At 44.3% G+C, this 22300-nt stretch overlaps 1 protein-coding gene across 1 annotated transcript in view; it reads right to left on the bottom strand.

Annotated features, from left to right (window-relative positions):
• Nucleotides 1-22300, bottom strand: part of MACROH2A2 (macroH2A.2 histone) — a 53663-nt gene that overhangs the window by 4183 nt on the left and 27180 nt on the right. Inside the window, exons 3-7 of the mRNA XM_074232445.1 lie at nt 11090-11196; nt 9667-9864; nt 8801-8911; nt 6201-6300; nt 3542-3631 (exon numbers count right to left, since the gene is read on the bottom strand). Coding sequence (XP_074088546.1) covers nt 3542-3631; nt 6201-6300; nt 8801-8911; nt 9667-9864; nt 11090-11196 — 606 coding nt within the window. The remainder of the gene's footprint in view (nt 1-3541; nt 3632-6200; nt 6301-8800; nt 8912-9666; nt 9865-11089; nt 11197-22300) is intronic.

The raw sequence follows: 22300 nt of genomic DNA, 5'->3' as shown, positions 1-22300 counted from the left end.
AAAATATTTTCTAATTTATGATTTCATAACATTTTATGATTTGCTATGAATTTATATCATTTTATAATTTCTTATGGTTTTAAACATTTTATCACTTGTTATGGTTTTATAACATTTTATGAATTAGGGTTTTTATAACATTTAAGGTAGGTCTTAAATCTTATAAAATGTTATTATATCATGATTTTTGTGTAACCTCGGTTTATCTTCTTTCACCTTAAATCCAGATCAACAATTCGAGAATCCTATCATCAAGGCCCTGAGCTCTTGAAGCTCAGACACCAGAGGGTGCAAAGCAAAATGAAGCTGCCCTTACCCTCGGGTAAATCTGCTTTCCTAAAAGGGACCCAATGGATCAGAATGCCAGGCCTAGGGTCAGAAAGACCTGAGTTCAAATCCAGCCTTAGACATTTAGCAGTTGTGTGACCCTGGGCAAGGCACTTCACCCTGTTGTCTCAGTTTCCTCATCTGTAAAATGAGCTGGAGAAGGAAATGGCCAATCTCTCCAGGATCTCTACCAAGAAAACCCCAAATGGGATCAGAGAGAGTCAGACACAACTGAAATGACTGAGCAACAGAAGTGGTCCTGGGATCTCTGACTCTTACGGCTGTGGCTAGAAGCCAAGTCTTCTGGAGCGCGGCTCCAGGCAGTGGGCTTCCTTCTGGTCTGCATTGGGGCTCTAGGCAGAAGCCCCAAGATAGTTCTCTGCCTGCGACAGTGTAGACTCTTCATTGCACTGGGAGATGCATCTGGCTGTGCCAGGCTATGGCAGGCTGCTTCTCAAAGTTAGTCTGTAAGACTCTCTTCTGCCTTGGTTTGAAATGTTTTGTTCCAGCTACACAGGATCCCCTTCTCCCCATTCTGGTGAAGAGCACCCTCAGAGAGCTTCTACCTCAACTCCCTCATTTATGACCAAGCAGACGGGGTTTGCCCATGGTTGGCACACTGGATGGTACTGAAGCTAGCAGAATTTGAACTCAGGTCTCCCAGCTTAGATTCAACACATCAATCAGATTAATTTCTGTGCAAGATTTAGAAGGAACTTCCTCACATCCCATGTCCCTCCATAGTAAAGTCTCGGCATATTGAACCATTCCCACTATAGGTTCACTGGAGGGCTTAATGAAGGGCCAGTGGGGTATGTGTCTGATGACCCTGTACCCTGGTGAGTGCTGGGCACCATCCACTTTCACAGCCCTACCCTGAAGGCAGGCCTCAGATGTTTCAGGGTAGCTTGGGGTCCAGCACCTTGGGAGCCCCCCTCCCCCCCAGGAGGTTCTTCTCTGCCCAGTGGCCGGTCAGTCACTATCTTCATTTATGACAAAAGCTGCCTAGACCCAGGTGAAAGGGACTGTAAAATTTGGATCCCTTAAAACCAGTCTTGTCTGCTGTTGGGGTTAAGTAGAACACTGGGTCAGGGAAAATGTTCCTGGCCTTGTTCAAATGAAGAAAACTCCCATGGGAAGGCCGGGCAGCTAAGCCTCCCACTCCATAAAGCACAGGACCTATGGGTACAAGGATTTACCCTTCCACAAACACCACTGGCATTTGGGGGAGGTGCGTGCTGTGGATTCCAGGAGTTACTCTGAAGGGGTAAGCATGTACAGAGCACCTACTGTCTACAGTCCCAGACCCTGTGCCATTTCAGCAAATATGACCTCATTTGGTGCTCACAACAGCCTTAAAGGGAGGTGCTATTGTTAGACCCATTTTATAGTTGAGGACGGGCAAACAGAGGTCAAGTGACCTGCTCAGGGCCACCAAGATGGTAGCATCTGAGGTTGAATTTGAACTCAGGTCTTCCTAACTCCAAGCCCTGTGTTCTATGGTGCTCCCCTAGCTGCACTGGACCTCTTCTGCCTGTCTTATGTCATTAGGAGCTAACTCCTGATAAAAAAGAGGGGCCATTTCGAGGAGGCTGGATATCACAATTTGCTTATGATTTCCGGTCATCCACCCTCTCCTGCACCCCACTGCCCCCCATCCAGGATCTTCCTGGTGTCATTGTCCCCTCCAAGACATTTGGGCCTCATCCTTTGGATCACAAACACACATTTTATTTTCCACTGGACAGTTTTATTTTCCACTGGACAGCAGGCTCCTTGAGGGCAGGGCCCAGGTCCTGCCTTCATCTCCACAGCCTCCATCATGTTTGTCCTTCGTTCTCAAAGAAGAACACATCAGGGAGGTAATGCCATTGGATTTGAGTGAGGGGGAGAAGGGGCTGGGCTAAGTCCCCAGCCTCACTTTCTTCTCCAGAGTCATCTGGGTCTGGTGGCCAGATATGAATCAGGATGACTGGAGATGGCTCTGGATGCAAGGTAATCAGGGTGAAGTGACTTGCTCAGGGTCACACAGCTAGTTAGTGTCAAGTGTCTAAGGCCAGATTTGAAGTCCTGTCCTCCTGACTCCACCTAGTGATCTCTACTGTCTGTATGACTAGTTGAGGCACGAGGGTGTCACAAAGTTTGGATAAGAAGCCAGGTGTCAAAGTAAGACAAAGGAAGCTAACAGAGCCATTTGTTGGCAGGAGAGCACGTGTGGAAGAGAGCAGGTGGTGAGGCCGGCTGGTCTAGGGGCCCCAGATTGCAGCAATACATATAGATATATGTTTAGCAAGAGTTACCTGCCAGACTATTCTATACTCACCAATAACCAGATTCCATGACTGCCCACTAACCTATTTTTCCAAATGCTTTTACATCATCTTGTACGTTTTCCAGCCTTTTCGTCTTCCTCCCGTGGGTTCCCCAGGATTGGCTCCCTAGCCCCACCCTGGTTCCTCTTCACTCTCTACTCGTTTTCCACAGCTGTCTCTAGGCTAATGGCCCCCAAAGCCTCAGAACCAAGCCCGACTTTCCAGGCGTGGTTGCTCTTCCAACGACAGCTTGAAGACCATCTAAGCTCTGCCTGCCACATGTGGATGCGTCATCTTGGTCTCCTCTCCCACCTCCCTATCTCATGATGGTATGGAGCCTCTGTCCTGTGATTCTGGGCAAACCCCTAATCTCCCCCAGCCTCAGTTTCCTCTTAAAATGAAGGTAAAATGCCTTCTCTGAGCTGCACCTTTGGGGGTTGTTGTGAGGCTAAAATGTAAACCTTTGGAAACCTTAAAAAGCCCTCCATGAAATCTAGGATTATCATGAGGAAAAAGACTGAGGAAAACCAGGTGAAGTGACTTGTCCGGGGTCCTGAAGTCAATGACTGTGGGTGGATTCCAACTGGCATCCAGGCTCTGAACTCACAGCCCCTCCCTCCCCTTCCAAGTCACCCAGGACAGGGAGGATGGCAAGGAGCACCCTGATTCAGGGAGGGTCCTGGTGACTTGGGGAAGGCAGCGATGCCCACACAACCAGGATGCACCTAGTGGCAATCCAGGCTCTGTCCACACGCTCATTTTCCAATATAACCAGTTCATGTGACTGAGCTGAGGAGAGAGATTTCTGGCACGCCCCCTTCCCCTCCACACATGGTGAGGGTCTCCACCCTGGCAAATCACCCCACCCTGTGCACATGTTTAGGGACATGTCCAGTTTTTACCTTCAGCCACTTCCAAGGGTCCTTGGGATTTGCGAAGTTCCTTGACAGTCTCCAGGAATTCTTTCCCACCAGCTTTTTCCAAAGCTTTGCCTACAAAGGAGAAAAGAGGGAAATCCTTTTGCTCACTCCTGAAAACTCGATGGAAGAAGAAAGGAGAAACAAACCACCAGCAGCAGCAGCAGAAAACCCGCCTTGGAGCTTTAGGTGGGCACACCGTGTGAAGGGTCAGCAAGCTGTAGGAGGTTGAGGGAGCCCCAAGACTGGGGCAGGCAGGGCTCTGACAGAAAACCGCAGGGATGGCATCACTCTCCACCACACACAGCCACATGCATCTTGTTCCTGTCTCTTAGATGACCTTCTCTGGGGGGGGGGGGGCAAGGACCATCTCTGAACCTTCTTTGTATCTCCATAGTGTAGCGTTCTAGGATTTGGAACTGATATAATTCCACCCTCACACTTTACAGGGGAGGGAGATAAAGACCTGAGAGGGGAGCTCTAAAGACATGAGAAACTGGAATCTAGGCTCTCTGATGATGGTCATGAATCAGTGTTTGAGGGACTTTGGAGAGATGTGAATCCTTCATTTAGCAGCTCATTTAGTCTCCACTCTGCCACCAAGCAAAGCTATCCCATACAGATGGGTGCTATTTGAAAGGCTGAATAATGCTCCTCATTCAGGCACTTTTTCCTAATATGAACCTTAAGTTCATATTAAATTCATTAATTGAATTCAGAATTCAATCAAATTAAATTGCATTTCAGGTTCCATTCTTGTTGGTCTTGAACAGAGTCGGTGACAAGTTAATCTCCTCTCTAATCTGTATTTTTCTCACTGGTAATCTGAGGAGGCTGGTTTAGACCAGAATTTCTTCACTTTAATCTTTTTGGAATTAGGTCTATCAGGATCAGAAGAGAGCATTGGACCTGGAGGCGGGAAAACCTGGCTTCCAAGCTGGCCTCAAACTTACAGTGTGATCTTGTGTGAGTGACTCAATCTCTCCTTGCCTCAGTTTTCTCCACTATAAAAAAGGGGACGAATAACATCTATCTCCCATGGAGTTTGGGAGCACCAGATAGTATTTGTAAATCCCTTAGCATAGCGCTATAGAAACACCAGCTATCATCACTATCAATACCATTACCACTAGAAACATCATGTTTCTAAATCATTGAAGGCAACGCTGAATTTCAATTAGAAGCTGGTAGAAATAAAGATGCATTTTTTCCCACATCCAAGTACATGGACCCTCCAGGGATGGATGAGCCTCAGGGGGCCTGTGGATCCCAGGTGACGGATCCCTGAGCCACAGGCCCTTCTTGCTCTGATATATTTAACACTTCTGTGCTTGGTCCATAGCCTATAATAACCTGATGTGAAGGTCAGAATGACGCCTCCTCTAGGTTGATTTAACCATGAAAATGAACAAAATGGCTGGGATTAGCCCGTCATGTGTCATTTTAGTATTTGCCACTTTAGGAAAATCGTTTATTTTTATTATTATTATTACTACTATTATTTTAGCAGCTCATTTAGTCTCCACTCTGCCACCAAGCAAAGCTATCCCATACAGATGGGTGCTATCTGAAAGAGCTGAATAATGCTCCTCATTCAGGCACTTTTTCCTAATATGAACCTTAAGTTCATGTTAAATTCATTAATTGAACTCAGAATTCAATCAAACTAAATTGCATTCCAGGTTCCATTCCTGTCTGTCTTTAACAGAGTCTGGGACAAGTTACATTATTGTTATTATTATTATTATTATTAGTAGTAAGCCACGATTCCAAGGGAGCTCCAGACATAGGTCAGAGATCTGTGTTCAGTTCCCAACTCCAACCTTCCTGGCTAACCACTGGAAAGCCATTTAAACTATGAGGCTCCCTCCCTTACCTGTAAGAAGGGCACAATAATACTTCTACTTTTTCCTTGTTCTTCAGTCATTTTTTTCAGTTATATCTGACTCTTCACGATCCCATTTCTTAGCAGAGAGCACTCTGCCATTTCTTTTCCAGCCCATTTTCCATCCATTTTCCAGATGAGGAAATGGGAGGCAAACAGAGTTAGGTGACTTGCCCAGAGTCACACAGTAAATGTCTGAGGCTGGATTTGAACTCAGGCCTTCCTGATGGCAGGCCTGGAGCTCTATTCCACAAAACTGTAAAGAAAGCACTTTGCCAATCCTAGCTCTAAAGACATGAGAGTTGAAGTACCTGGTCTATAGCTACTCAGCCCGCATGAGTCACAGATGGCATTGCAACCCAGGTCTTCTGGACTCCATCCACAATTAGACACTGACTCTCACTTTGTACATACTAGTTGCTTAATAAATGCATGTTGAATGAACAAATAAATGAATGATAATCTTGAAGTTTTTTCTTTTTATTCCTACTTAACTTCATGGGTTTGATACTTTAAATTACATGCAGAGAATAAATATAAAGAAAATTGCTGTAAAAAGAAATAGAAATGCTGTAAATATAAAGAGAAATGGTTAATAGCGAGCACAGCAAACTGGAAGTTGTAGGTAAAAGGTGATGAAATTCTAGACAAAGTATCAGTCAGGTAATCTCTGGTTATTCAGGGAAGGTGACTCGTCTTCCCAAAAGGAGACTCTTTCATCAACTATTCCATGACATCAGCATAACCCTGGAGTCTTACCTATATCTTCCTTGAGGTCTATCTCAGCCGTGGTTGGGTGGACGATGCCTTCTACTCTCATAGAGCCAATATGGCTGATGTCGCTCTGCGTCAGGGACAGCTGTGTAATGAGAAATAGGAAAATGGAGAAAGCATTCAACCAGAATAGAAGTGGCTTGTTTTACATTCTAGCTATTAATTTTTTAAACTTCAGACTGATAGATTCAATGACTAGGCCTCAGACCAAGTGCTGGTTTTGAGTTCTTCAGGTCTTTTGCTTTTTGATTGGTTACGAGCTTCATCTTGGGGTCCAAGAGGGCATGACTTGGGCATCTCTCATGCCAGAAGAGGGGAAAGAAGCCCCCATCCCCCCTCTTTCCAAGAAGGCTTCAATCTGTGTCCATGGAGGATACCTTTAGGAGAACATTTGAGTGCTGTCTTCAGTCAAGCACCCCACCCCTACACTGGGCCAGTCTCTCCAATGCCATCCCTTCCTACCCCTTCCTGCTCCAAATACACAGAGGCTCCCGGGAAGGCCCAACAGAGCCAACAGATGACCTTCCTTCACTGAACTTTAGGGCTCTTGGGTTCTGACCAGGTTTCTGTCTAGAGCTTCACTCTTTGGGCACACAACTATTAATTTCATTGGTGCATTTAGAAAAAAATAATTTTCTACCCTCACTCCATAAAAGGTTGGAGTCTTGGACTCAGGATAACCTGAGATTTGAATCTCAGCTTTAACACTTACTAGTTGTATGACCATAGGCAAGTCACTGAATCATTACCATTCTCAGTTTTTTAGTTCATTTGACATTTACAAAGAATTTACTATCTGTAAAATGGAGATAATAATCACAACAATAAGAGACAGCATATAAATAGTGTCCATTCTGGGCTAGGCTCATTGGTAAACATTTTACGACAATTATCTCCTCTGATCCTCAAAAAACTCTGTGAAGTATAGGCAGTTATTGTCCCTATTTTACAGGGGAGTAAACTGAGGCAGAGGTTTAGTGACTTGCCCAAGATCATATAGGTCTAGGTGTCTGAAGTTGGATTTGAGCTCAGTGTGGGCTTCCTGACCATAGGTCTAATGCTCTGGTCACCTAACTAAGCCCAATAATACCCATCCTATCTGACCCAGGATGGCTGGGAGGTTTAAAGGTGCTAATAAATGTACGGGTTTTGCAAATCTTGATCCTCTCCCTCCCTATCAGTTGTTATTCCTTCTCTTTCTCTTCTTTCTCCTCCTTCTCCCATTACTTTTACTATTACTACTACTACCACCACCACTACCACCATCACTACTACTACCACTATGACTATGACTACAACCACCACCACCACCACCACCACCACCACCACCACCACCATCACTACTACTACCACTATGACTATGACCACCACCACCACCACCACCACACCACCACCACTACTACTACCACTACTACTACAGCTACGGTTACTACTTTGCTGCTTTACTAATGCTGCTGCTGCTGCTAACACTACTAATACCATCACTACTGCAGCTGCTACTCCTGCTATTTGTAAAATGGGAATAATAATGTCCCTCCTGCCTCACACAGGTGATTATAGGAAAAATAATTTGTAAACTCCAATGCATTAGAGAAACAGGAATGCCTATTAGGATGGTCTAAGTCCTACTAAAGGAGAGATCAGTACAGCTTCTCATCAGTCTTGTGGGTTCCATGTGGCCTCTCTCCCTCTCCCCTACTTTCTCTCTCTCCCTCTTAAAAATAGGGAGAATAGCTCTTGCCCTCCTTGCCAACCTAAGCTGTTGTTAGGTATGAGCCCTCAGGACTCAGCTAGAAACCCACCAAACTCACATGAATGGAGGATTAACTCCATGGTATTGTCCAGCCTCGAATGGGAGTCTCATCTATTGCTAGGAGGGACCTATTGGGGTGGAAAGCGCTAAGTCCTAGGATGCCACCTCTGGGTCCTGCCACTCATTAGCTGGGTAACCTCTGACAAGTGACTCTCTAAATCTCCATCCTCTATGAATGAGAGGGTTGTATTAGTTGATCCCCAAGGTCCTCGTCCCCCCAACTCTCACCTGGTGTGGTGCTGATCTTCTGCTATCAAAGGAGTGATTAATTGAGTTTCCTAATGCATCTTATTTCATGCCCCAGTGGACTTGCTAGATAAACCGCCTTCTCAGTTTACATTCGTAGACATGAATTTGCATATTTGGCCATGCAGCCTTCATGTTCTCCAAGATGATTAAAATGTATTTGTTTTCTTTTCAAAGACCAGAGGAGAGCAAACTGAATTCCTATTGAATAATTAATTTCTAACACAAGGGATATTTAATAAAACATTTCTATTTTCTCTTCTTCAAAACAAAAACAAATCTAATTCCCTTCAAGCAGTGTAAGGCTGACCTGTAGGCAGGCCATTTTTTTGTGAGTGTGTGTGGGCACAGAAATAGAGGTGCCTGGAGATTTCCTAGGAGAGCCACACTTCTGACTGATTTATTTACCTGTCTGAAAGACATTTCACTTCTGACCATAGGCTGACCAATGTATTTGCTAGTCTTTAAAACCAAACACAAATTTGCTTTTACAAGACAGAGATCATACTAGGATTATTTTTATTACCTTCTGCCCCAGGACAAGGCTCTTGGAAGAAAGGATGGTAAATCCATCCCCAGGTCCATCTTCAGATGTCGAATTCGAGGCGCCTTCTTTGTCACCATCCTTTGCTTTGGACTGTTGGCAAAAATCAGATGGACAGAGATGGGAAACCAGGCCAAGGTCATTGCTATCACTGGTTTAGATAAAAAGGAATTGGGCCTTGTGATCTGTTCATTTTGGATTGCTCCAAGGTCAATAGAGAAGACAGAAAGAAGGCAAGGGGGCCTTGTTGAAGCAGTTAATCAGACATATAGATCCCTCCCAATCCACTGTCCTAGGTGCTTCCTCCTCTCCCAAGGCAGATGAGAATAATGATTGTCAGATAGCGTGGTAATGGGATTATAGACTCTGGAGGTGAGAAAGACCTTTGAGATCATTTGAGTCCTTTCCCTCCTGGGCCTAGAGCTAAGCAGTGGTGGCTTGGGCAGGTGGCCATCCAGATTTCCATCTCACTGGGGTTGAGGACAGTATGGTGGAGAGGAATCCATCCTGGGTTTGAATCTTAGCACTAGCACTTATGATTGACCTTGGGCCAGTTCTTTTCCTTCTTTGGGCCTCAGTTTCCCCAATTATAAAATGAAAGTTGAACTAGATTACCTCTCTAATATTCTTTCCAACTCCAGAGCCTATGAATTAGGATTGCTTTAATGGGTCAAGCCCCTTCTTCTTCAATTCCCTAAGGCTGACACATTTCCTGATCCAAATCCCTGTTACTTCCTTTGACTCTAAGGTTTGAAGATACACTACCCTTGTAAGAAAGTCAGCCAGGCCTCCGCCTTTCAACCTTTCCTTTTTGCCCAGGCTCTCCCCAGTGCGTGCTCTCAGTTTACCTTTTTGGATGTCCTTGGTTTGGCGGCTTTGGCTTTCTTCCCACCCTTCTTGCTTGAAGTCGATTTCCTCCCTCTCTTCTCTGGGGGAGGGGAAAGGATTGTTTCGGACTTGCCTTTGGCCCCTCGCTTTTTGGCCAGCAGTTCCGGATGGATCCTGGGCAGGACGCCCCCACTGGCGATGGTCACTCCTTTTAGCAACTGAAGGAAGAAATCAAAGGAGACAAAATGGCAGACTTTCCCAATTCAGAATCTTTTGTGAGGAGGTTTCTCATGGTCTACTCTTTGCCTTTCTAAAAAGATGTCAACATACATAATTTAAATGTCCTGAGCCTCCCTGAACTGTCACCACTCTTCCCGAGTCACCAAGACACTGTCCAAGATCAGAAGGTGAAGCAGAGGTAAAGGGGAAGGACATGGGGATTGAACCTTAAGAATTACCTAGAGATAGAGAATTCCAGATGTGAATGTCTTAGGGCTTATTTTGAATATATTTATTGACATGAGCAGACTTTTTGGAGAGGCCCTATATAATGAATCCCTCACCTGACCAGGTGAACTACATTACCCTTTAAAGAAAGCCAGCCAAACTGAAGACTACTACCTTTAATTAAAAAAAAGTTATCTTACTACCTTAATTTTGCTATCACTCATACTTTATTTTTCTTCCTTAAGGATATGATTTCCTTCTCATCACATTCAGCTGAGATCGTATATCATGGAAACAATGTAAAGACTAACAGCTGCCTTCTGTGGGGGGGGAGGGAAGTGAGATTAGGGGAAAAATTGTAAAACTCAAAATAAATTAATAAAAAAAGAAAGCCAGTCAAGTGTCCACCTCTCAACCTTTCCTTTTTGTTTAGCTCCCTTAAGAGGTGAAAAGTAAAGCCTCAGAGAAAAAGGGAAGCATTGGGCCATCCTTTACAATATGGGTAGCACCACAATTATAAGGGGAAGTTGGAGGGGCCGCTGTGAGGGGTTTTTGAATAGCTGAGGCTTCCATACAAGGAGCCACCCTCCACTGGACTCTGGAAGCCCAGTCTGTTAGGAGACTGGCCAATGAGGTCTGAACCGGGGTGCTGCCCTTGGAGTGGGAGGGGGGGCCTGTGTGTGATTGGCATAGTGTGGTGGGGGAGACCTGGGAGGACTTGGCACCTGGTGAGATGTATGGGGGAGGAAAACTCAGTTCTGACTTTTCCAGGCTTGGGGGAGGGAGGTAGACAGAAAGGGGAATCAAGGGGCAGAGAGGACTCAAGGTTCTTGCTACTGTCTTCTTCAGGCAGCCTGGGGGAGGTGAGGGGGTCTTTCTCCTCTTGGTTTTGAATCTAGCTGTGTATCTGGTAGATTTGTAGGATCTCTTAGTCAAGGCCTGGAGCGACTCCTGGGTGGCCCTCTGGGGGAGAAGGTGGGGGGGCTCGGGACTTACCTGGTTGAGCTCCTCATCATTCGCCACCGCCAGGAGGATGTGTCTGGGGGCGATGCGGGCCTTCTTGTTGTCCCTTGCCGCATTTCCGGCCAGCTCTAAGATCTCAGCTGAAAGTACAAAGGTGACAGTGAGAGTGAGGGGTGACACTGCCTCTTGGGGGGCCCAGGGGTCTGAAACTTTCTGAGGCTGTCAGAGTCACCTGGACAAAGGGTGAGTTGGGGAGGAGATGCGGGGGGGGGGGGGGTGGACTGGCCAATGAGAGAAGGCTAGGCAGCTGGTTCCAGGGTAGGGGGGGGTCTGATACCACTGGGATTGAGGGGCTGCTGGTTCAGGGCCTCGGCAGGAGATCAGGGGGCCATTTGGTCCCTAACCACAACAGGAAGAAAATGGGTGTTTGGCTTCTGAGCCAGAATAAGGAGGACTGAGCCAAAACTAGTCTCAGTCTCTCTCTCTCTCTCTCTCTCTCTCTCTCTCTGGCATGTCAATGAGGTTAAGGGACTTACCCAAGGCCACAAAGCTAGGCAATTATTAAGTGTCTGAGGTCAGATTTGAACTCAGGTACTCCTGATTCCAGGGCCAGTGCTCTATCCACTGCGCCACCTAGCCACCCCCACTCTTAGATACTTTGCCACCAACAAAATGACAAAAACTCAAACTGAGGTTGACTGACTCCAAATCCAGGCTCTGCCCAGGATGGGCTGCTTCCTCCCAGCAGCTGCATTTGCAGGAGGGGGCCCCGGCTGGCTAGTTGGTGGCTCCTCTCCGGCAGCTCTGCTGACCCATCTCTACTCCGGCCCCCATCTCCATTAGCCTCCATTAGAGTCTGACCCAGTAAGAGCTAAAATGCCTGTGGACTGTAGGGCTAGACCAAGTTCTCTTTTCTCTCAGGGACACCATCAAGTAATATGGTTCTGAGCCCTTGATCCATTCCTCTTTGGGTCATTCTCGGGATGTCCTCCAGCTCATCAATACAGTCTCTGGAACCCAGATATGCAGCTGCTACTCTGGCCATAGGCTGGCCAATGTACAGGCAGCAGGACCCCCACCTCCCTCCTATGAGGCACCAGGCTTCTATCAGGAAGCCCAAGGTTGTATCATTGTCCTCTGATATCTCATAGTTTGAAGCAGAGAAATCACCTTGTCTTCTTAAGTCCAATCTCTGCTTCTGGGTCTCATCTGTAAAATGCCTACTTCCCAGAGTATGTGTGAGGGCTCTATGAATTAACATGTGAGATACTTTGCACACCTTGAAATGCCATATAAACAGGTAGGCAGCGTGAGCCTGAATTCAAGAGGATCTGAGTTCAAATCTTCCTTCAGACACTTAATAGCTGTGTGGCTCTGGCCAAGTCACTTAACTTCTACCTTTGCCTCTAGAGAAGGAAATGGCAAGCTACCCCAGTATCCTTGCCAGAGAAAACCCCAAATGGGATCAAAATGAGTCAGACCCAACTCACTGTTACTGTTATTAGTAAAATTCAAGATCTGAGACGAAGTTCTTAGATTTTGATTTTTTCATTGATTTTATTTAAAATGGAAATAATCATTCCTGTTTGTCTGTTCATAAGGATTCAGTAACTACTTCTTCCTACCATTCTAGCTAAGTTTGCCACGAGTATGTAGGCCACAGGATGATGAAATATTTTGATCCCCCCCCCAAGTCCTGGATCCGTCCACTAAGTGGCCAGGATCACAGATCTGGAGCAAGATGCATGGCACGGTGCCTTCCTGGCAACCAGTAGCTGCTTAATAAATATTTATTGACTTGATGGAGGCGCCTTTAGAGACTGATTGGTCTGATGTCTCCATTTTGTAGATGAGAAAATAGGTCTAGAAGGGTCCCCCTTGCCCAAGGTCACCCAGGAGCTGAGCCAGATTTTGGACTCATGGCTGCAGATCACGTCTTCCTCTGAGGTCCTCTGGAACGGCAGTTGGTCATTTTGTGGATCGGCTTTCCTAACTCTGAGAGCCAATCATCATACACTCCCGCTATTACTGAAGCTATTTGTCTTCTGGTTCAGCTCACTTCAATTGGTGGCATTTCATGCCAGTCTTCCCAGGTTTCTCTGCAATGGTCCCCTTGGGTCAATCCTTTCAGTACAATAGCATTCCATGGTGCTCATCTGCCCTACCATTTTTCTCACCATCCTCTAGAGATGTGATGAACTCAGAGTAGATTGAGATGCATACATGTGCATACACACACACACACACATACACACACGTGTGCATGCATGGCCAGTCAGGGAGTTTGGCTTCACTCTTCATTGTAGTAGGAATTGTTTTTTCTTGTTTAACTAGGGGGGTGGAATGGGATGGGAGAGAATGCAGATATGGAAATAAAATCAGATTGCATATTAAGGAAAGAGATGGAGAGGAGGCAGGGAAATCATTTAGGAGGCTATTCCAATAGTCCAGACAGGTCTAATCATCCTTCCTTCTCTTTTGTCTTCCTCCTTTTCTTCTCTCTTCCATTTTTTTCTTTCACTATTTTCTCCCACTCAGTTTTTTCTTTTTTCTTTCTTTCTCTTTTTTCTTTTTTTTTTCTTTTTGCAAGGCAAACGGGGTTAAGTGGCTTGCCCAAGGCCACACAGCTAGGTAATGATTAAGTGTTTGAGACTGATTTGAACTCAAGCACTCCTGACTCCAGGGCCGGTGTCCTATCCACTGTGCTACCTAGCTGCCCCTCTTTTAACCAATTTAATAAGAAGATACAAATTGTTTTAAAAGGATATTGTTGAGTTTTGTTTTGACCCCCAAATTCTTCCACCCCAAATAACCTCAGAACCTAAAAAAATTCCCCAAGTCAGAAACTAGAAGAAAGGGCCAATATGAATATATTTAGCAGAGATTGTACTTGTTATTTTTAATACCATGGAAGACATAAAGGGAACGGTCTCATAAATACTAAAGTTTGGATTTTTTTTTAAAACTGCCTCAATTTCATTGGTTGTAGAGAGTTCCTTCTCTAGCTCAGATCAACGCCTGAAGCTAACCCAGACATTCTGTACCCTGAAAGCAAACTGATATTCTCAAACAAAATCCATAGGTGCCACAGTCCTGGAATCAGGAGGACTTGAGTTCAAATGTGACCTCAGATATTTGTCATTAACCAGCTGAGTGACTTAGGGCAAGCCACTTAATCCTGACTGCCTCACATCCAGGGCCTTCTTCTCTCGTTCTGCTCCATATCAGGACACTGGACCCAGATGGTTCCAGAGAACGTGAGGCTGCTGCCTTAGGACAATAATCTTACTCAAATCCAATTCCCTTGCTTGTTCAAGTATCGTCTCCCTGATATTGTGGTCTTCTTTGAGAACAAAGGACAAACATCCTCGATATCCATAAAAGTCATATTCCATGGATAAAAGTCATCTGGGTATGTCATACTAACTAAACAAGCATTATTAACCAAAACCCCCTATATATTATTTCACAGAGGAAACGTATTTTACCATTAACAAACTAATCTTATTATCTTTTTTATGTTCATTAGGTGACAAAACCTTTTTGGGCAGGTCAGGTTATTGGTTCAGGTTTTAATGATGAAAAAAAAATCAGTTTTTCAATCATTTGGGCCAAAGATTGATTTTCCTAATCTATAATCTTCTTAAAAAGGCTACTTAAGGGGCAGCTAGGTGGCACAGTGGATAGAGCACTGGCCCTGGAATCAGTAGTACCTGAGTTCAAATCTGATTGAAGACAATAACTACCTAGCTGTGTGGCCTTGGGCAAGCCACTGAACCCCACTACCTTGCAAAAAACCCCAAAAACCAAAAAACTAAAAAAAAGGCTACTTAAAAAAAAGACAGGAAAGGAATTATAAACCCATTTCCCTAAATTTGTTTTGTAAAACTCAAATTCAATCCAGGAATACAATATAGGAGAACTCCATGCCCCATCATCCCTTGGGGTGGAGCTACTGGTTGCCAGCCTGCCACCTGGGATTCCTGGGAGAGTCCTGGCCCCTGATCCCAGTCAGATAGTAGACTTAAGAGTTTCAACTGCCTGAGGAGGACAGGAAGAAGAGCTCAATGAAGTGGGGTGGATTTGTCTTGAGGGAATTGGTGTGTTGACTTCAAGCCTGTCACAGTCAATGGAGAGGAAGAGAATAAGCTAATCTAGCTTTTTGTTCTGATTGGTAGTTGGGTTTATCTGTACAGATTTATATGGGACCGCAAAGGTCAAGGGTGACAGACATATTCCTGATCTAATTTAAGCCATTTTTACTAGATAGTTGGATAGACAAATGCCAAGATTCATAAATCTTGGTGATGAGAGAATCTATAGGTGCAAAAAAAAAAAAAAATGAACATAATAAGAAAACTAGAGAGAGGACCTAATCTAACAGGAATACACGAAAGACACAACATTTAATAGGATGTACCTCCCACCCCCACACACACACTCCCTGGACTAACAGCACCACTGTGCTACCCTACTAGGGGCTAGGGGCAGCCTGCTTTCTGAGAGCTTCCCAGAGCTTGGCAAGTTCCTGGAAGGGTGGGATGCTCCTGCTGGGTGGAACCATTATCCACGGGGTGAATGTTAGAGTACTTTTATCAACAAACAGGGTGAAACACCCCTTGTAGAGATAAAGAGTATCTGAAAATTTCCATGAGTTTCCTAAGGTCACACAGCTAGTAAGAGTTGGAAGTAAGAGGGGAATCAAAGCCAGTTTCCAAGTCTCATTTCTCTGTCTTTCTCCTCTGTTTCTGTATTTCAGTCCCATTACCTTAACCTTTCTACCCACATTTCTACCTTCACCCTGTGGGTTCTCAGACCATTCTTCTGTACATTTGTCACTGATACTTGACCTCTGACCTTGTCATGGATGAATGGATGGGATAAATGGACAGATGGATAGTAGATAGCCAGACAGATAGACAGACAGATACATAGATATATGCGATGGATGGATGGGTGGATGGATGGATGGGGTAAATGCACAGATAGATGGATAGTACATAGATAGATAGGCATAGACATATGCAATGGATGCATGGATAGGATAAATAGATAGACGTGATGGATGGATGACTAGATAGAGAGACAGACATATAGTGGCAGCACCTAGTCAGGTGTGTTACTAAATATTTCATAACTGAGAAAAGTAAGTCATATTTGGGTTTTGTATCAGGATCAGTTGAAAGAGACTGACCCAAAGGAGAAAAGACTTTCATTGCTGTCTTTCATATCTGAAACACTACCACATGGAAGAGGGATTAGATTTGTTGTTCTCGACCCTAGGAGTTAGAACTAGGAAGCAAGGTGTGGAAGTTACAGAAGGAAAGTTAGGCTTAATACAAAGAAAAATGTCCTAAAGATAAGAACTCTGTAGAGGTGAAAGGGGCATCTGGGGAAAAGTGGGCTCTGGTTACCAGGGGTGTCTTGGAGAGCTGGGAGTGAAGGACAAACCGTATTACTACTTTGATTACACATACCGAATAATAATTAGTTATTTAATAGATTTTCACAATGTATGTTTGAAGTTTAACCAGCCAGTTGCTACTGTATGCAAGGAGCCCAAGGTTCCGACCTGGGTTCTCTTCTCTTGTCTCTTTCTGTCTCTCTCTCCCTTTCTCAGCCTCTCCTCTCTCTCTCAATCTGTCTGTCTGTCTGTCTCTCCCTCCCTCTCTTTCTCTGCCTCTCCTCTCTCAATCTCTGTGTGTCTCTCCCTCCCTCCTCTGTGTCTCATTTCTTTTGTTTAATACGAGTTAAAGGTAATTTTCTAACCTCAAGTCAAACAACTGCTTAGGATCACAGATCTCTAATCAACCCCAAACAGTGGCAGGGAAACAAAGCAGACCCTCTTGGTGTGGGCCAATCTACTGCCTTTTGGGGCAGCCCAAAGCCCCAGGTTCTCAGGGGATGGAAGCCAAGCAGCAGAGGTCAGTAAGAACTGAAGGCCAGCAGAGGGCGGCAGCGAGCGGCTCTGGGGCTGGGACTAGCAGAGAAAACAGAGGGTAAAGATATGGTGCCCAGCCCCCAGCCCAGACCCGTGCGGTGACATCACAAGGATGTCATCACCAGAGCTACCAAGAGAGCTCCCAGTCACGTGGGTACAGCTTCCAGCTACCCTAAGATGGCGCCCTGATCACAGAGACTCATTTTCTATGTACCCTCATCTATGTTCCTTGATACGTTTTATGTACATGTCCCCAAGAGAGATAGTTACTAAATATTTAGTAACACACCTGACTAGGTGCTGCCACTATATGTCTGTCTCTCTATCTAGTCATCCATCCATCACGTCTGTCTATTTATCCTATCCATCCATCCATTGCATATATCTATGCCTATCTATGTATGTACTATCCATCTGTCTATTTGTGCATTTACCCCATCCATCCATCCATCCATCCATCCATCCATCCATCCATCCATCCATCCATCCATCCATCCATCCATCCATCCATCGCATATATCTTTGTATCTGTCTGTCTATCCGTCTGTCTGTCTATCTATCTATCTGTCCATTTATTGCATCCATCCATCCATCCATCCAATAATAGGGCATCTAGGTGGTGCAGTGGATAGTGCACTAGATCTGGAGTCTGAAAGACTCATTTTCCCGATTTCACAGACTAGCTGCACACACTGACTGAATAGTTGTATAAACCTGAGCAAGTCTGTTAACCTTGTTCGCCTCAATTTGCTCATCTGTAAAATAAGCTGGAGAAGGAAATGGTCAACCACTCCAGTATCTTTGCCAGGAAAACCCCAAATAAGATCATAAAAAGTTGGACCTAACTGAAAAAAAAAGACTGAACTACCAAAAATGATAATCATATATATTATGTCTAGATAGTCACATATTTTGTACATGAGCTACTTCAAAAGGCAACAGATATAAATCTATATGCATGCACACAAATGTGTATACATACATGCCACTAATATATATTGAATTCAACAGTAAACATCTTTAGTTTAAACTAAGAGTAACGTTTTCCCTTCCATAAATATCTTTTCAATGGAGAGTATTACTACAAAGCATTTTCTCATCACTGGAAGTCATCCTAGGATGATACATCTCTTACCTCACACTTACATTCTTTCTATTGTTGCCTAACGAAATGAACCTCATGGTACTTTTGGTCCCATTCTGACACAATCCTTTTTCTTGTCTGCTTGAAGCATGAGTGATAAGATAGTGATGAGTGATGAGATAGTGATTTAACGGCTTCTTTTTCGGGGGTTAAAGGAAAGACACAAGAATAATCCAAGAAGACGAGAGGCAGAAGGTGGTTCAGAGATCAAGTCCTAGAATCAAAGCATCTCAGAGGCAGCAGAGGCACTGGGGGCTTATTGGTTCCACCTGTATTTAAGCAAGAATCCCAGTCTTCTCATTTAACAGGGAAGGTGGCTAAAGTCCCAGGAAATGAAGGAAGGTATTCAAAGCCACACAGCTAGTAAGTGGCAGAGGCAGAATCTGAACCCAGGCTTCTGGCTCCCAATTTACTCTTCCTTCCCTGATATTACAGTTTATCCATATGCTTAGACTAGAAGTAGTATGATCCCCCCCACCCCTCACTAGTACAAGGAGATCATGGTGTAGGACAACTCAGATGAGACCTAGAAAGTTTTTGTTTTCTTTCCTGAATCATCCAATTAAATTGTGTCTCTGTTTTGGGGAATAGACTTTCTATCATTCTTTAGCATCAACCATTCTTTTGATGCTGTGCTCCCCAGAAGGCAAAAGGTAGGGAGCAAGGAGGCTGGAACAGTTATAAAATCATACATTTGAAAGGTTAAAAACCAGTGGAAATCTACTGAAAACTTCTCGGCTCGTTTCCAGGAACCTCTGTGGGAGATTAAGTCAGTCAAGGAAGAGATGTGTGTACTTTGGAGTTCAAAAAGAAATAACTCCTATTTTCCATGAATCTCTTCTACTTTGGATTATTCAGTTTGATTTAAATCAATTCACAAAGATACAGCCCCTATTGTGTAGGTACATCTTTGGATGTACATGTATGTACATTCTTTGGAGATCTGGGCAGGGAGCTATGATTGTGACAATGAGATCCCATTTTTAAAAAATTTTATGAGATAGGTGGGAAAGTACTAGCAGGTCCAATAATCTGGAAAGCCCTCAAGGTGGAACCTGATGGTAGGTAATATGTCCGATACTGGAAATTTAATAACACTGTCCCAGCTTCCTCCCTGGTTCAGGACCAGTGAAACGTTGGAGAGGTTTTGGAGCAGGGGGGCTGCCTCTCTGGGCTCACAGTCAAGTGGACACAGCTGGGTGGGGGGGAGTGGGTTCATCTTGAATGCCATAAAAGGGCAGAGATTGCTCATCAGATATCATTTATGGACACTTTGTACCTTTCTCTTTGTGGAGCCTCTCTGACTTCACCTCTCTGTGTCCTTAGCCCTGATAACGGGTCTGTTCTCTGGCTCAGTGCAGGCCTCTGGGAATTCCTTGGCAATGTTACAGTCTTCATGCTTCTCCTCCCCCGATAGGTCCCCCCTTACCTCTGCTTGTTAAATCCTCATTCCCCATTATGCAGCAGCCCTAACTTGTGACTCCCTTTTCACTGGGAAGGTTGGGGGAAAAAAGTGTTTATGGGGAGATACCGCGTAGACCCATGACTTGTCCTCATAGTCTTTCTGCCTGTGCAGTCCTTCTACCCATGCTTTTGGGGCCTTGGGTGACCTGACCAGAAACATACCCTGGAGACCCACAGGGGCATAACTGCCAATCCTAGCAGAGCATCTTGCCCTAAAAGGGTGGGGCTGCCCAGGGACCCCAATTCTGCTTATTGCAGAATTGTCTCATCAAGTCTTCCAAAACAATACTCTCAAGGTCTGACCCTGTCTTCAGGAATGGGTGGAAATTCTAAAGTAGCTGAGTTCTGAAGTGGGGGAGCCCTCTGTGGCTTCCATCTTCTAATGGGGTCCTACCTGGGACCCCCTTCTTTTCCTTCCCTCTACACTTTCTTCTTCCTTCTAAAATACTTTTTGTTTCTGGTGAGGTGACTGGAATTAAGTGACTCGTCCAGGATCACACAGCTAGTAAATGGCTGAGGTCCAATTTGAATTCAGGGCCAGTGCTCTATCCCTTGCACCATCTAGCTTCCCCTCAATGGACTTTTTACCATGTTGCCTTCTCCCTATTACACTGACATTCTTGGCTGAAAGCTCCTTGGCTTCTTTTAACATGTAGCCACCTCAGGGAGAGGCGTCCCATTCATTTTTGTCAATCATTTGTGTTAGCCTGTGGATCACTTTATAAGCTCCTTTCTGGAGAGGTTTTCACAGAAGACTCAGAAGAAAGCCCGGGGAAGTCAAGGGTCCGAGCCACAGTTGGGAAGGGAGGGAGAATGGGAAGGGCAGGAAAGGACAGATGGGGCCCTGGAAGTCATTTCTGTCTATTTCTCAATTTGCTTTGTGTCAGTCCTGGGAGAAGATATAAGGATGGCACAAGTTTGTTGAGGCAAAATAGGGAATTGATAAGATTATAAGAAAAGAAGAAAGGCAGAACATTCTGTCTATTTTCAAGGTTACGGGTTTCAAAATTCATTTGAGACGTAAGGATGTAGGCATGTAAGAATGTCCTCTGGTGTTTGTTTCTAGAGTGCACATTACCATAGGGCCAATAAAATTGCGGTTCAGTTGTTTCTCAGTCATGTCCAATTCCTCATGGCCCCATTTGGGGTTTTCTTGGCAACTCACTTAACCCCAATTGCTCCACCAAAACCAAAACAAAACAAAATCCTCAAATACAACAACCCCCACCACCCCCAAACAGTTGACAGATGAAAAAACATTGCCCAGATTATGACTTACAACTAGACAGGTGGCTCACCAAGTTCTTTCATATCTAAGCTCTTTATTCATCTCTGTCTTGGATAGATGTTGTAGATGGAGAGTGAACTAGGCTAAGAAATGAAAAGGAAGCCAGAGGAGATGGAGCAGGATAACACTGGGAAATGGCATGGGGCTTTTCAATGGGCTGTCTGTTGTTGATGAATCCTGTGATGGCATTACAATTTCAGGTTACCCAAAGGACAATGGAAGGGGCTGGCTGTAGCATATTGCCAATAGTGATACCCACAAAAAGAGGAGTAAAAGATCTCATCAGGAATATGTGTATGAGCAGCAGAAAAGGCTGATCAGTCAAGATTCAAGAATGGAAGGTTTAACAGAGGAAAGCTCAGGGGCTAATTTTTTTTTTTTTTTGAGATATGAAAAGAACCAGAGGCAAAAAGTCTCCAGAACATAAGGAAGGCCCTCTCCAGAGGATATTTCAAAGAAGTTGATTTAGGATTGACATAAAGAAAATATTAGCACCAAATGAAATGGGATAGTCTTGGCAGTTATTGGGCTCCCCATTGCTCAAGCTCTGTTATATAGTGGGAGTCTCTTCTCAACTGGGGGTTAGGTTAGATGGTTGCTGAGGTCCTCTCCAATTCTGAAGTTCTGTGATTAGGAGAATCACAAAAGGATAATGGAGAAGAATCAACCAGTATAGGAAAATGGGTGCCCTTGAGGATGGTAGCTGTGGCAAAAACATTGCATTTCCATTCACTATAGGATTTTAATACTTTAAGTGATTACAATGCAAAGGTTTGCTTTTTTAAAACAGGGCTCAGCAGGTTTAGTTTACTGAGGTATAATCGTTGCTTGTAGGGGGCAAGTCCCTTTCAAATACCAGAGACACCATTTTAATGACTAAAAGTCCATGGCAAACCAGACCCTTCAAAGAGCTGAGGACAAGAACCTTCATATCTTTGCTAAGGTCATTTAAGATTCACCCAATTCACATGATAATGATGATGATTATACCAATCCTAGCAAAGAGATTAACCATTCATGGAAGAAAAACAAAATGGAAGAAAGACACCCAATGTGTGGCCTAGATTTTGGCAATGCAGTCTTTCTGAATTGGGAAGGGGTCTCCAAAATCCCCCTAATTTTGGGAAACGAAGGCAGTTGGTTTCTTTTCTTGGACAGAAAAAAGTAAAGTAACAAAAGTAAATAAGAATGTTTCTCAAATAGAAAAATGATAATCAAGGCAAGATTTTTCAATATTGAGGGAAAATAATTTCCTTAAGGATAAAGAGAAAACTAACTATCCTGTTTACTTACTCTGACATGGGCTAGTAATAAATCATATGAAACAAAAATACATTTAGAACATATTCACTATGAGGGATTTCAAAATGGACAGTCTTTTCCTTCAGGTAACAGATATTTTTTGAA

Source organism: Macrotis lagotis, chromosome 4 (assembly GCF_037893015.1).
Source record: "Macrotis lagotis isolate mMagLag1 chromosome 4, bilby.v1.9.chrom.fasta, whole genome shotgun sequence".
NCBI lineage: Eukaryota > Metazoa > Chordata > Mammalia > Peramelemorphia > Peramelidae > Macrotis > Macrotis lagotis.
This window is presented reverse-complemented; position numbering and strand designations above follow the sequence as displayed.